Source organism: Gavialis gangeticus, unplaced genomic scaffold (genome assembly GCF_001723915.1).
Source record: "Gavialis gangeticus isolate Ggan-Ray unplaced genomic scaffold, GavGan_comp1, whole genome shotgun sequence".
Classification (NCBI taxonomy): Eukaryota; Metazoa; Chordata; order Crocodylia; family Gavialidae; genus Gavialis; species Gavialis gangeticus.
The window spans coordinates 24,007,372-24,019,742 of record NW_017728994.1 but is presented as its reverse complement, the minus strand read 5'-3'; the positions used below and the strand labels follow the sequence as shown (position 1 = coordinate 24,019,742).

The 12,371-nt window shown below is 42.0% G+C and overlaps 1 protein-coding gene across 4 annotated transcripts in view; it reads left to right on the top strand.

The window, feature by feature from the left end:
- Positions 1-12,371, top strand: part of KAT6B (lysine acetyltransferase 6B) — a 287,405-nt gene that overhangs the window by 205,274 nt on the left and 69,760 nt on the right. For 2 of the 4 annotated variants that reach the window (XM_019502376.1, XM_019502377.1), the window contains exons 8-9: positions 9,196-10,127; positions 11,076-11,197. In XM_019502376.1, coding sequence (XP_019357921.1) covers positions 9,196-10,127; positions 11,076-11,197 — 1,054 coding nt within the window. The remainder of the gene's footprint in view (positions 1-9,195; positions 10,128-11,075; positions 11,198-12,371) is intronic. The other 2 variants (XM_019502378.1, XM_019502379.1) reach the window with 2 other exon arrangements.

Here is a 12,371-nt window from a genome sequence, read left to right as displayed (position 1 = left end):
CTTCAATGTGATAGAAAATAACTTTAATTATAGTTGGTATTTTTGAGTCTTCTGATGACAGCAAAAGATGCACTAAAAGTTTGCATGACTTAAAAATCATTATGGAATCTAGAGATGGACTTAAACTTCAATTTATGTATGAATAGTATAGTGTCCTGAATACCTGTAATGAAACAAACTGTGGTAATGAATAGTGACTGCAGTGGATTGAGTTGACCATACCTGACTTATCCACACAATCCATAACAAACATTAAAATTACTCCGCCACAGCAAAAAGGTTTGCAGGTTTTCGTTCAGGTTATTTTGTAGCTCCCCACTCAGGAAGCTGCTGTGTGCTAAGGTTTAATTTGCAGAAATATGATTTGTTTAAAAATACAACTTTCTACCCCATAATAAGTTAGTACTAGTTCCTCCAACATCATCTTATAATCAGCCCCCATATTGAGTTCTTTTTCTCAGTTGAAATGTATTCTGTGAGGCCCAACAAATGGTTCCAGAGTTAATCTGGGAAAAGTTATTCTTTGAGTAGACACTGAAGAAGGCAGGTAGATTTGCACCTTTATATACTAACTCAATTAGAGATGTACAGCAGAGGTCTTACTTCATCAGGTGATGTGAAGAGGGTCCTTTTCCAGAATCTGATGAAGTAAGCCCTCTGCTTATGGAAGATTATACTATACATCTCTGATTTAGTTAGTCTATCAAGATGCAGATCTCTTCTCCCTTTTGCCTGACTCCAGACTAATGCAGCTAACTAGCTCTCTCTGCTAATGAATAGACACTGGGCACTAGAGGAGGCAGCTGTTGTTCCTCTTACTTATCTCTGGGCCCCTAGATACCTGGCTATGTTAGGGTATGGACAAACCTAAGTTTTAGCCACTTTAAAAGGGTAGGAGCAGCTGCTTGTCTGGAAGCACACACAAGCTATTAGGCTGTAACTGCTATATCTTCATGCCCTGTAGCCACACATGTTAGCTAAATCACCCTAACTTTGACGCTGGATAAAGCAAGGTTAAAGTTGGAACAGTTTTGCTACACCTGTATTACCACAGGATTATTCAGTTGTAACAGTTGCAACATAAAAGGTTGTATCAATATCATGTCCAAAAGTGATACCAATCATTAGATCTGTTTTAGGTTCTTTAGAGAGATTCATTTCTCCAGGAAGAAATTTCTTCTGGTAGAAAAATAGACTAGGAGAGTGGTCTGTAACAGCCCAGCAGGTAAGGTAGCAGGGCTGGAGCAGGGGCAGGCCCTGCATAGCCGGCACAGGGAAAGGGATGGAGCCTGATCCAGCCCTGCTACCTACCTCAGAGCTGCAGTTGCTGGTGCTGCCCCAAGTTTGGGGGTGGGGGCATGTGTCCCCCCTTTCTGTGCATGGCAGAGGCAGCTCCCTCTGCGGACTGGGCTTTGTGCCCCGAGCGGCACTACATGTACTGCCCAGGCCTCTGCCCCTTCCCTCTCGTGCTGACTGACCTGTTGAGCTGGGGGAGGTGTGCGCTCGCATGCATGCATGCGCTCAGTCCCACTGTACCCCCCCGCCCCCCCCCAGCCCAGGATCGACCTCAAGAGGCTCCAGATTCTACTGGTTAATCGCAGTTGACCGGCTGGAGACCACTGGCCTAAGATGTGGACTCTACAGACTTTTCTCCAGTCCCTGCTTGGAGAGCTTCAAAGGTAAGCTTTCCAGCCAGGGGTTACTAGAGAACTGTTCTCTGGGCCATCCCCATCCTTAGTGGAGCCCATTAATTGGCAGTCTGTCCTCTCCTTTCCCTGGGAAGAGAAGCAGGTTGTCAAGTGTTAGTTGTGCAGCTGCTGGAAATCAGCAGCTGCCACAGACAGACCTGGGAGGGAGCCAGCCCCGGGGGAATGACTGCCCCATGCCTCCAGTCAGCTGATTGATAGGAGGCAGGAATTCTCCAGGGGTGTGAACCCTCCCAGTTTTCCCTTAAAGAAGAATAGCCACGACACCTTCCATTCTTAGGACTGACCTAGGGATGTGTAGGGAGGGGAGGAGGGAGCACTTAGCCACTGCAGCAAGGCTCTGGGACAGCCCCATGGTGACCTGGAGCACTGCAGAGTGAAGCAGGGGCATTTTGTCAAGGTGGGAAGGTCCCCGCACTTTACTGATGCAGCACAGCAACCTGCCTCACCCCACTTTGCTGTGGGTCAAGTGGGCAACAAAGGAAAGCTGGCAGCTGGGCTTGGGGAAAACCTCTGCATGTTGTGTTCCTGGCCCCTTTGGCTTTTAAATGACCACATCCTCTGCTCAGCTGAACAGCAGTGGGACGCAAGGGAAAGCTGGCACAGCCAAGCCAGGCTTGGAAGTCTGGCTCACCATCCATGCCACTCAGCTGAACTTGGAGGGGGCAGGGGGAAGTAGGCAGGGGGCACTGCTCCCTGCTCTTGGCTCCTGGTGCTCAGGACCTGAACAGACAGAATGGTGTGGGAAAGCCCCTGCCTGCTTCCACCCCAGGAACTCCTGCTTGTCACAGCGGGGGCTGCCCTTCCCCTCTCTTCCTGTCAGTGGGAGGGGGAACAACTGCCCCATAACCCTTCTCAAGAGGGTGACCGCAGACTTAGGAGAGTACAGAGGCCTTTTCCCCAACTCTAGTCCTCTTGTTCCTCAGGAGGAGTTAAATGGGGAGAAGGTGTGCTCCTGGGATTCAGCTTCCTGGGATAAATTCTCCTAGGAATGATTTAACCCTGGTTGTTCCTGAGTTATTCTTCTCTTGGAATGGCTGTTTTTGCTCCAGGAGAAAAAGCTTGAACATCTACACATTTTTGTTTTCTACCAAGAGAATGACAATTCTCCAATAGAAATTAAATGTCTGTACATGGCCTTGTACCCCCTAGACAGGACAGTGCTGGGGTGGTGAGTCTGCAGCTCTGATATCTCCCTTCTCCACAGACTGTTTGTTTGTTTGTTTGTTTGTTTGTTTTTAACCAACCAAGGCATGTTTTTAACCTAGACATGTTGGATATCTTAAAGCTGAAGGGAGGGCTACTGAGCACAATTCAGTCTGAATTAATGGTGAATGGGAAGAATGGGTTATATGAAGCTGCAAGGAAATGAGGACAGTAGCATATCTCCTTCCATCACATATTTCTGTCCACTCGCCTCATCTATGTCCTCAATGCTTTCCTCTGTTATTTAGGTATTTGTATAGGCTTCATCACTGTCGAGTTGGAGAGCTTCACTATCATTCACATGCTACTACTCCTCATCTCAGTTTGGTGCCCCTGTCCAAGTGTGTCCTAAAATCCTCCCTCACTAGTTGTCTTCTCTCTAAAGCCCCCATATATTCACTGCCCAAAACATTGTTTTACCAGCAGTGTCTCTTTTCTCTTGAACAGCAGATATACCTGTAGTTAAACCTCTGAATTCTTGGTTATGATGGGCCCATCGACACGTGCTATTAAGGCAAAGCAATAAACTTCAACACTTATTAAACCAAAGTTTATTGCTCCTGGGCACCACATTTACACATGGATCCAGGACTGCAGCATGTTGAGCTGGGTCAGGGCAACCCCCGGCTGGAAGGCTGGGACTGGGGGTCAGCTTGCCAGCCTGGGATTGCTCCAGCCAGAGGGGCTAGCTGAAGCATGACAGTCTCCAGTACAGGGCTCGTTCCCTGAACTGAAGCACTCTCAAGCTCCAACCAGTAACATCAGCATCTACACACGTAGTGCTGCAGAGTAAAAAGCTCCACAGCAAGATATTGCTTGTATTTACAAGAACTACCCTGCTGTTGAAATATTAGTTTCCTGTGACCTCATACAACTGCACATGTAGATGTGAGATGTTTACTGTGAAGCTAATTAGTCTACTGCAGTAAATGTCTTGTGTAGATATGCCCAATGAGTTGAAAAGAAATCTCTTAATATCAAACCTTCAAAATACACAGTTAAGATAATGTCCCCTATAAAACCTTAACTCTGCTTCTTACCATGTTTCATTATATTGCCGTGAGGTCTGTGGTCTTCTTGAGCAGCTTCAAAACAATTGGGAAAGCATGAGAATAATAAAGGATTATTGGTCACCCTTACCCGAGGGCATACATGCAGTGCATATTCTGTGTAATAAGTTGACTTTACTACATAGTAAAAATGGAATGGACCCACAATGCACAGCCCTACTATAAAGTGAATGACTTCAATACAGGTTAAAGTTACCCCTTGAAGTAATTATACCACATGGAACTTGTCATATGTACACTCCCCTAGTTAATTTCATTAACGTGTTTGCTCAGTGCAAACCAGCTTCCTGCCATTTAGTGGTCATGTGCTGTAATACTGTGGGCACCTACCTTGGGAGAGCCAGTTGTCTGTTTCTTCCTTACTATAGAGCAGGGATGTTGAACGCGTTCAAGTCCTCAGGCCAGATGAGAGTGGCTGGTCTGGTCTGCATGCTGAATTGGGACTGACTCCCTATGCTACATGCAGCATCTGTGGTGATAAACGTGATGAGCTGTTCTGGGGCTTGTGTTGCATGTAGTGTGTGGGCTGGATGTGGCACTGCACAAAGCACAGGTCATGGCCTGTATGCAGTGCCCAACCAGACTGACCCTGTGCTGGCTCTAGCATGGCCTGATTTGAACTGGTCCTGGAGCCAGTGGGCACACAGTACCCACTGCGTGGTGCCAGGTCCAGCCTACATGCCATATGAGTGGATGAGTCTGGAGCTAGAGCATGCCCCAAGTAGCACACATGGGATGGATCATACAGCTCCACAGGCCAGATCCAGCCCACAGGCCATGTTTGATGTCTCCGCTGTAGAGTAAATTTAAACTAATCCATGATTCCTCTGTTATTTGTGGTTAGGCCAGGCTTAGTGACCTAGTGAGCTAGCTGGTATGATCTACACATTACTTCAGACAAACTGCCAATGAGTTGCCAGATGTTAATAGCTATTTATCCTTGTCCTGTGCACTGCCTCAGGGATAATGCTTCAGTTATCCCCAGCTGAGCCTAATTATGTAGTATGGTGTGTATTACTGAACAGTTAAATTCCCTTAGGCAATAGTTAAAAGAAAGTGAATGGCAAATTATATGGCCTTTTAGTGGGTATTGGGGATGTGCATGAGGCTGTTAGAAAAGAGTGAAGCATTCTTGTTTCCTTGTCATCATGCTCTGCCTAGTGCAGTGTATTTTTCTATAGATATTTTGTCTCCTTGGACTTCCTACATATTGAAGGTAAAGAGGCCTTTTTGATTCCTTGAGAAACAACTGCTGCTTTCTTCAGTGGCAGAGCAGGCCGCAGGAAATTGCTGAAACAATCTCCTGGCTTAGTGCAGCCACGCTGAGCCCAGTGAGGCTATGTGTGTCAGCTTAAAAAAAGGCCGATCTTGGAAAATATAGGTCAGGTTCAGTCCTGTTACAACAACTATTGCCAAATGTGAGAGGTGAGGGTATATGGAGATGCCTTACCTCTTTCTGTGATCTTTCAGTCCTTCAGATATAGGTGCATTAGATATTCTGGAAGGGTGCAAGGTACTGCCTGATAAAATTAACTCTATTAATGAAAGTGTTGGGCAGGGAATTCCCTTGGTTTTTGAGGAAGTGATGGTAAGGGAGGCACCTGTTCTGGTAGAGATTAGAGGGCTGTCTGGACTTGTTAAATACTAGGGCAGGGCCAGTTGTGGGAAGAAGGGAATTTATTAACCAGTGGGCAATGACAGCCACATATGTCCTGAAGGGAGAGAGCATGGGGAAGGGAAAGGGTAGTATCTGACTCCCTATTGCACTTTGAGGACTATTGTGTATGGAAGGGGGCCTGCAGAATGCTGGAGGATCAAAGAGGATTGTGTATTCCTTTCTTCACTGTAATGGGGATTCTCCTTCCCCCTTTTTCCAAAGTCTCTCCTGGGTCATATTGTGAAATATGAATCTTTCTGTTCATATGCATTTTAGAGGAATTTTAAAATTTAAAGTTTTAAAATTTTAATTTAAAATAATTTTTTTTAGCTGCCAGTTGTATGTAAGAAGGGCCCTTCATTAAATGAGTCTAAACTTGGAATACTAATGTGAATTTTGCCCTAATGTGACACATCTATTCATGTGAATATTAGAAATATCCATGCTTAGGTAAAAGCATTCTTTTCACAAAACAAAACTTCCACAAATAACTCTTTTATAGCCCTGCACTTAAATAAGAATACAGGAAGAGAGTAGTAACATACACAGTTGATATTCTCAGGGGGGTGAAATATCGTCTCTGACCAACATAGCTGTGCCAGTAAAAAGCCCTGAGTGTAGATGGAGTTTTACTCCCAGAATTGTGCTTTACCTGTACATCTTGTTTCGTATACAAGGTGAAGTGGAGCAGAATAACTACCAGTGAAACTTCAGCATTGCCAGTATAAGCTGTGTCCACATTAGGTCTGCTGACCTGCTGAAGAACTTCTAGTTTAGAGATGTCCTCAGGAGTCTTGTAGTCCTTGGATGTGGTTTAGGTTCGGTGGATATACTATGTTGACACGTGCTATAGAGCGACATGGAGCATGTGTGTTACCCAATCAGGAAAAAATCTTGTGGCACATGTGCAGTTTGCAGTACATCAGTCAAGCTTTAGCCAAGCTTGTAGGGCTAACTTAAACTTCTTATGACTCCTTAAATAGTGTTTCTTGGAAGAAGCAACTGATTTCAGGCCTGATGAGATGAGGCATAAGCCTTTCCTAAAAGTTTTTCTTTGGAAATACCTTACTCAGATGATACCAAATATGGATAATAAATCCTGCCTAAAAACCCTAAGGAAGCATAGTATTTTCAAGCATATGGATGTGTTTCAGACCACTAAAAAAAACCCAACAAAATCTTCCACTAATAGTACTCACTTGAGCTTACATGAGACACTACTATGCAGTTGTTAATGTGCATTTATTTAGTACTTGTATAAATAAGTACTAAATGAATGTGCAGTAACCTGAGTTACTGTACAGTAGTGCCAACAAACACTTTTTTTGTGATGCTACTGCACAGTAGCTGAATACTAGTGCCCAGTAGTGTCACATCATGGTCTTTGTCACGCAACACTACTGCACAGTAGTATTGGGCTACTGCGCAGTCAGCATCTTGTATAGATGCGGCCATTATCTAGTCCCTACTGACAGTGTTTGACCAAGTTTGGGGATTCTGCAGTTGAATCACTCTGTTCATGGAAGGGAAGTATCTGGTAGGAGAAATGAAATCAATGTCAAGACAGAAGGGAAACATTTAGAAACCCTTTGAATTCAACTCTTAAAGTTGGATAGTGGGGCCTTGAACCATAATGAATGCTATATTTAAAAAATGTGCAAATCCTCTGAAGGGTTCTGCGTATAAGAATCTCTTTCCCAGTTAATTGTACCTGAGGATGTCAAGCTAATCCCCAAGAACAATTTAAAGCATTTCTTGAAAATAAATTCCCCCATCTTCTCAATCCCATTTTTGTGTTAAAATTTAAACAACATACCTAAAAATGTTTCTTTTAAATGGGATTACATCTTAATGTCATGGTAGGAAATGGAAGAAAAGCAATTACCTGGGTAGAATTTACTCCAGAAAGAATCTGCCTTCAAAACATTAACAGGTTATGGCAGATAGCTTATCCTGCCATTTTTCATATGGGCTTAACCTTAATGTGTGTAGTGTTGCTGATACATCTGAGCCATTTTGATGTAGTCTAAAAGAAGGCTATCTTATTATATTGAAATGATACTGCCTAAAGGACCTCTGTATGGAGCTCTGATGAGGCAAGTTACTACAAGAGATGAAATAAAGCCAGGTGCTTGTTAACCTCTGGGTGCTGGTTGTTATTAATACATCTGCTACTGTCAATAGATTTTTGAAGCTACAAACATGAACTTATGGCATCAAAAGATTCAGAGGACTTGAGAGAAAAAGATGGTATTTTTTAGGAAGAGGTGGACTCTCAAGAGCAAACCAGATTCAGTGACGAGTGGGAGTGGAGCAGGGGCCAATTTTAAGGCTGGTGGGCCCTTGGAGTTCAGCTAACCAGATGGTAGCCCCAGGCTGTTCCATCTCTAATTAAAAGTAATCTGTTGGAATTAATTATTTCAGCTTCTCAATTAAGAAGGCAAAATCTGTGGAAGGAAATCTTCCTCTGCAAAATAAGCAAGCTAACTTTTTAAACGAATGCAAGGATGCGTTTGGGGAGAGGAGACAGAATGGAATAATTTGATGTAATTATGGTTTGCAATTTGATAACGCTTCCTGATGACATGTATTTCTGTACTATGAATACTCTTAGCTGTTCAGTTTGTATTCACTTCAACAAAACACCACTCTTCAATATTCCCTTCAGTGTTCTTTCTTTTCATTCAGTCATTAGCTGACAGCTAAATCAGCACTTTCTTTAATGCAAACGTTGGCCTCCAGGATGCCCTCTGCTCACTCTTAGTAAAATTCACTGCTTCTCTTCAAGATCTTCCATGTCATGCCTAACACAATTATGGCTTTATTTGATCATTATTTTATTTATGCTTTTTTGCTGTTTTCCTCTCTCCACTTTTTGCCTTAACTACCATTTTGCCCCCCTTTTTAAAAAAGAAAACAGAGGCTGCTTTGGTTTTGTGATCGTTCTATGCATAAATTGCCTCACTCCACCTGTAGCTCTGCATTATTTTTTTAAAAGTTTAAATATTTTGGTAAAAGCATAAGTTTACTTGAGGTAAATAGGTAAGATCACACAAAAAGCGCAGTTTACTGAGAAATATCTGTATTGTGTCACCATGCTACCATGATGGTCAAACTAGTCTGCATTTCTAGTGAAAGTGTTGCTGAAATCAATAGTGTTTTGATGTGCTGTGTATATTTTGTGGCACAGAATATGTGTATCTCTTGGATTTATGTTATAGATTTTAACAGCTGTGAAGTGATTGATGTGCTCAAAACTAGTGTATTAATGAATTAGCTCACAAAAGAAACACACTTTTTTCCTTAATAAAATTAGATGTGGGGTTGTATATATTGAAAGCTTTTCCCACCCCAGTTCCTTTCTTCAGAGAAACTGGATAAATATTAGCTGCCATCTCATTCAGTAAATCATATGCATACATATTTTTAAGGGTCACTATTCAGTACCTGATTTTTAAGTACAATGACATTTATAATTTGTGTAGAGTATATAATTGTTTGTCAGCAGTTTTTGTAGCTTTTTAATGTTGATTTTATTTTCCAAATTTTTGCATAGGTCTGTAACCAGTGATGAAGGATCCATGAATGCATTCACAGGAAGGGGGTCACCTGGTAGGGGTCAAAAGACTAAAGTCTGTACCACACCTTCATCTGGTCATGCTGCATCTGTGAAGGATTCAAGCAGCAGATTGCCTGTTACAGACCCCACTCGGCCTGGTGCCACCACCAAAATCACCACCACCTCCACCTACATATCTGCCTCTACACTTAAAGTAAACAAGAAAACCAAAGGGCTCATTGATGGCCTTACTAAGTTTTTTACACCATCACCCGATGGTCGCAGATCACGAGGTGAAATAATAGACTTTTCAAAGCACTATCGTCCAAGGAAAAAGGTCTCTCAGAAACAGTCATGCACTTCTCATGTGTTGGCTACAGGTACCACACAAAAGCTAAAACCTCCACCTTCTTCACTTCTACCCCCAACCCCCATCTCTGGTCAGAGCCCCAATTCACAAAAATCCAGCACTTCCACCTCTTCTAACTCTCCCCAAAGTTCTTCCAGTCAGTCAAGTGCACCCTCCGTTGGTAGCCTTCCTAATAACAGTCAGCTAAAGGGACTCTTTGATGGACTTTCTCATATTTATACTACTCAGGGACAGTCTCGAAAAAAGGGACACCCAAGTTATGCACCACCCAAACGTATGCGTCGTAAACCAGAATTATCTTCCACATCAAAATCTAATACCCATTTCTATGGAAAGAAAGAGGTTAGAAGTAGGTTTATTTCTCATTCCTCTGCCTCTGGATGGGGTGTATCTAGAGGACGTGCTTTTAAAGCAATTGCTCATTTCAAGCGAACAACTTTCCTTAAAAAGCACAGGATTCTAGGCAGATTAAAGTATAAAGTGACCCCTCAGATGGGGACCCCCTCACCAGGGAAGGGGAGCTTGGCAGACGGAAGGATTAAACCTGATCAGGATAATGGTAAGCAAAGGTCAAAGCGCCAACCAAACCTGCGTCCCGTCCAAAACCAAAATTCTTATTTTGTCACATAGGTCTTAGCTATTTCTCTTGTTCTTCCTTCACTTCCATACAAAAGCAATAAAACTTTGACCTTTTTATCTAATGCTGACTAAACCTCCAAAATGTTTTTTCTGACTAATACTACACCACCTTTTTATTATTATTTATGCATCTGTAGTGGCACTAGGAGCCCCAAATGCCTTCATAACGTCGCTTATGGCTTTGTAGTACCGCATGAGTAGCCACTTTCATGCTACTTCCTTGTTCTTTCCCCTGCCCTTTCTCTGGCAGTAGTGCTGTCATTATGATTGTGTGCTATCAGTGCTTATAATAATGGGCATTTCAATTCATTTCCCTCTGCTCCATTGCTTTTTCATGACCAATTCCATCCTGCTGCAGTCTCCACAACACTTGATCTGTACTGCTGTGAAATGTCCTTTTTCTGATTATTTTTATTTAAGAGGAAATATATTTATAATGTCTGGATGTATTCTTAGCTTAGCATTGGTTTTCTAAGTTTTTTCTAAAAGGGGTTTTTGTTTAAGATAGCACAAAGGGGTACACTGGATTTTTATTTTATAGTGAGATAGCTGCTGAGATTTCCCAGGACATGTTCAGTAGAACCTATCACCTTAGTTATTTAGGCGGGTTGTTTTCAAAATTCATTTAATATAATTGAACTAGACTCTAAAGGCTTGCATGAAACAGGTGAACAGACACTTTGAATTGTTTCTTCAATGACAGAGGGAGGGGAAAAGGCATAGTTCCTATAACAGGTATAAAGGAATTCAAGTATAAAGTAGAAAGGGAGCCTCAATTGCCTGCAGTTCTGTTTAGGAGTACCACCCTGTTAAGGCATGTGTGGTCTTCATGTCTGTGAATAAACTTTCTGCTGGTTTTAAATAACAGATACTGAAATCAAATTAAGCATCAAACAAGAAAATACAGATGTTTTTCTGGTTGGAAGCAAGGACACTGTTACAGAGGAGGATTTGGAAGTTTTTAAGCAGGCCCGGGAACTTTCTCTGGAGGTAAGACTAGCTGCCAGTAATTTGGTAATCAAGTGTATATGTTAAATTCAATTACCTTTATAAATAACCATGTTCTTACTTTTTGCGAATTACTCATTCTCATATTTTGATATATTCTTTGACTTTCTTTTTAAATCTCCACAGAAAGCAGCCACTATGAGTAGCCACCAGATAAGCGTGTTGTTTTTGTGATGAGGCAGTCAAAACTGAGGGGAGGGTTATGATTAGTGCACAGTTTTACTACTTTTACATTGTCCTGTTAAAACTCACAAGACATTTTTAATTGTGTAAGACTTTTGTGGTATGAACCTCATTTGCTGGATTTAACTAAAGCTGTTGTAGTAGGTGGTGCTTTATTTGTTGTTATTTAACACTACGTATTTACATATATTCTGCTGAAGTTGGATTAATTTCTTGGCTGAAGAAGCTTCAGGCATGATAACTGGATTTTTCTCTGTCCCTTTGTCTAATGAAAAAAGACAAGATTTTTTGCTTAAGTCTAGTAGGTAGAAAGGTTTGTTTAATCAGAGGTGGAACTGGAGTAGAATTTGTGCCTCAGGCAAACACAGGTTAGAGGGAAGCACACAATAGCCCTTGCTACCACAGCCTTCCATAGCATTGTGTCATAAATAAGAACGTTAAGCTTTGCTTTTCCAGCTCTGCTTTTCTACATGGGTCATCTTTGACAGTTTTTTACAGACCCTTGCTACAGATTCAAATGGAAGCTAAATAGAAACTAGTTATAGAGTTGTTACACATTTGAAGCACTAACTTGAAAATGTGTAACAACTCTACATTGTTGTTGTTGTCAGCTCTTGAGCTGGTTAGCTCTTTTTATAGCTGGATAATAATATTTATCATGTAATAATTACTTTGCATGTGTGGCTGGTCTAAATTTATAGTGCAGTTAACCAGTTAATTGTATAATATATGTAATGTGTAGCAGGAGCCTCAGTAATCTTTTTCCATTTATGCAGCCAGAAGCCATTTATGCTTCCTGGATTAAGGACAACAAGAAGTCCTTTTTTTAAATACATAGGGAGTAGAAAAAAGGCCCCAGGAAATGTGGGGCCCTTGCAGGACAAGGCGGGGAATCTGGTTGTCACGCCAGACGACAAAACCAACATATTTAATAACTTCTTTGCCTCTGTCTTCCTCAGTAAGGACCAGAACC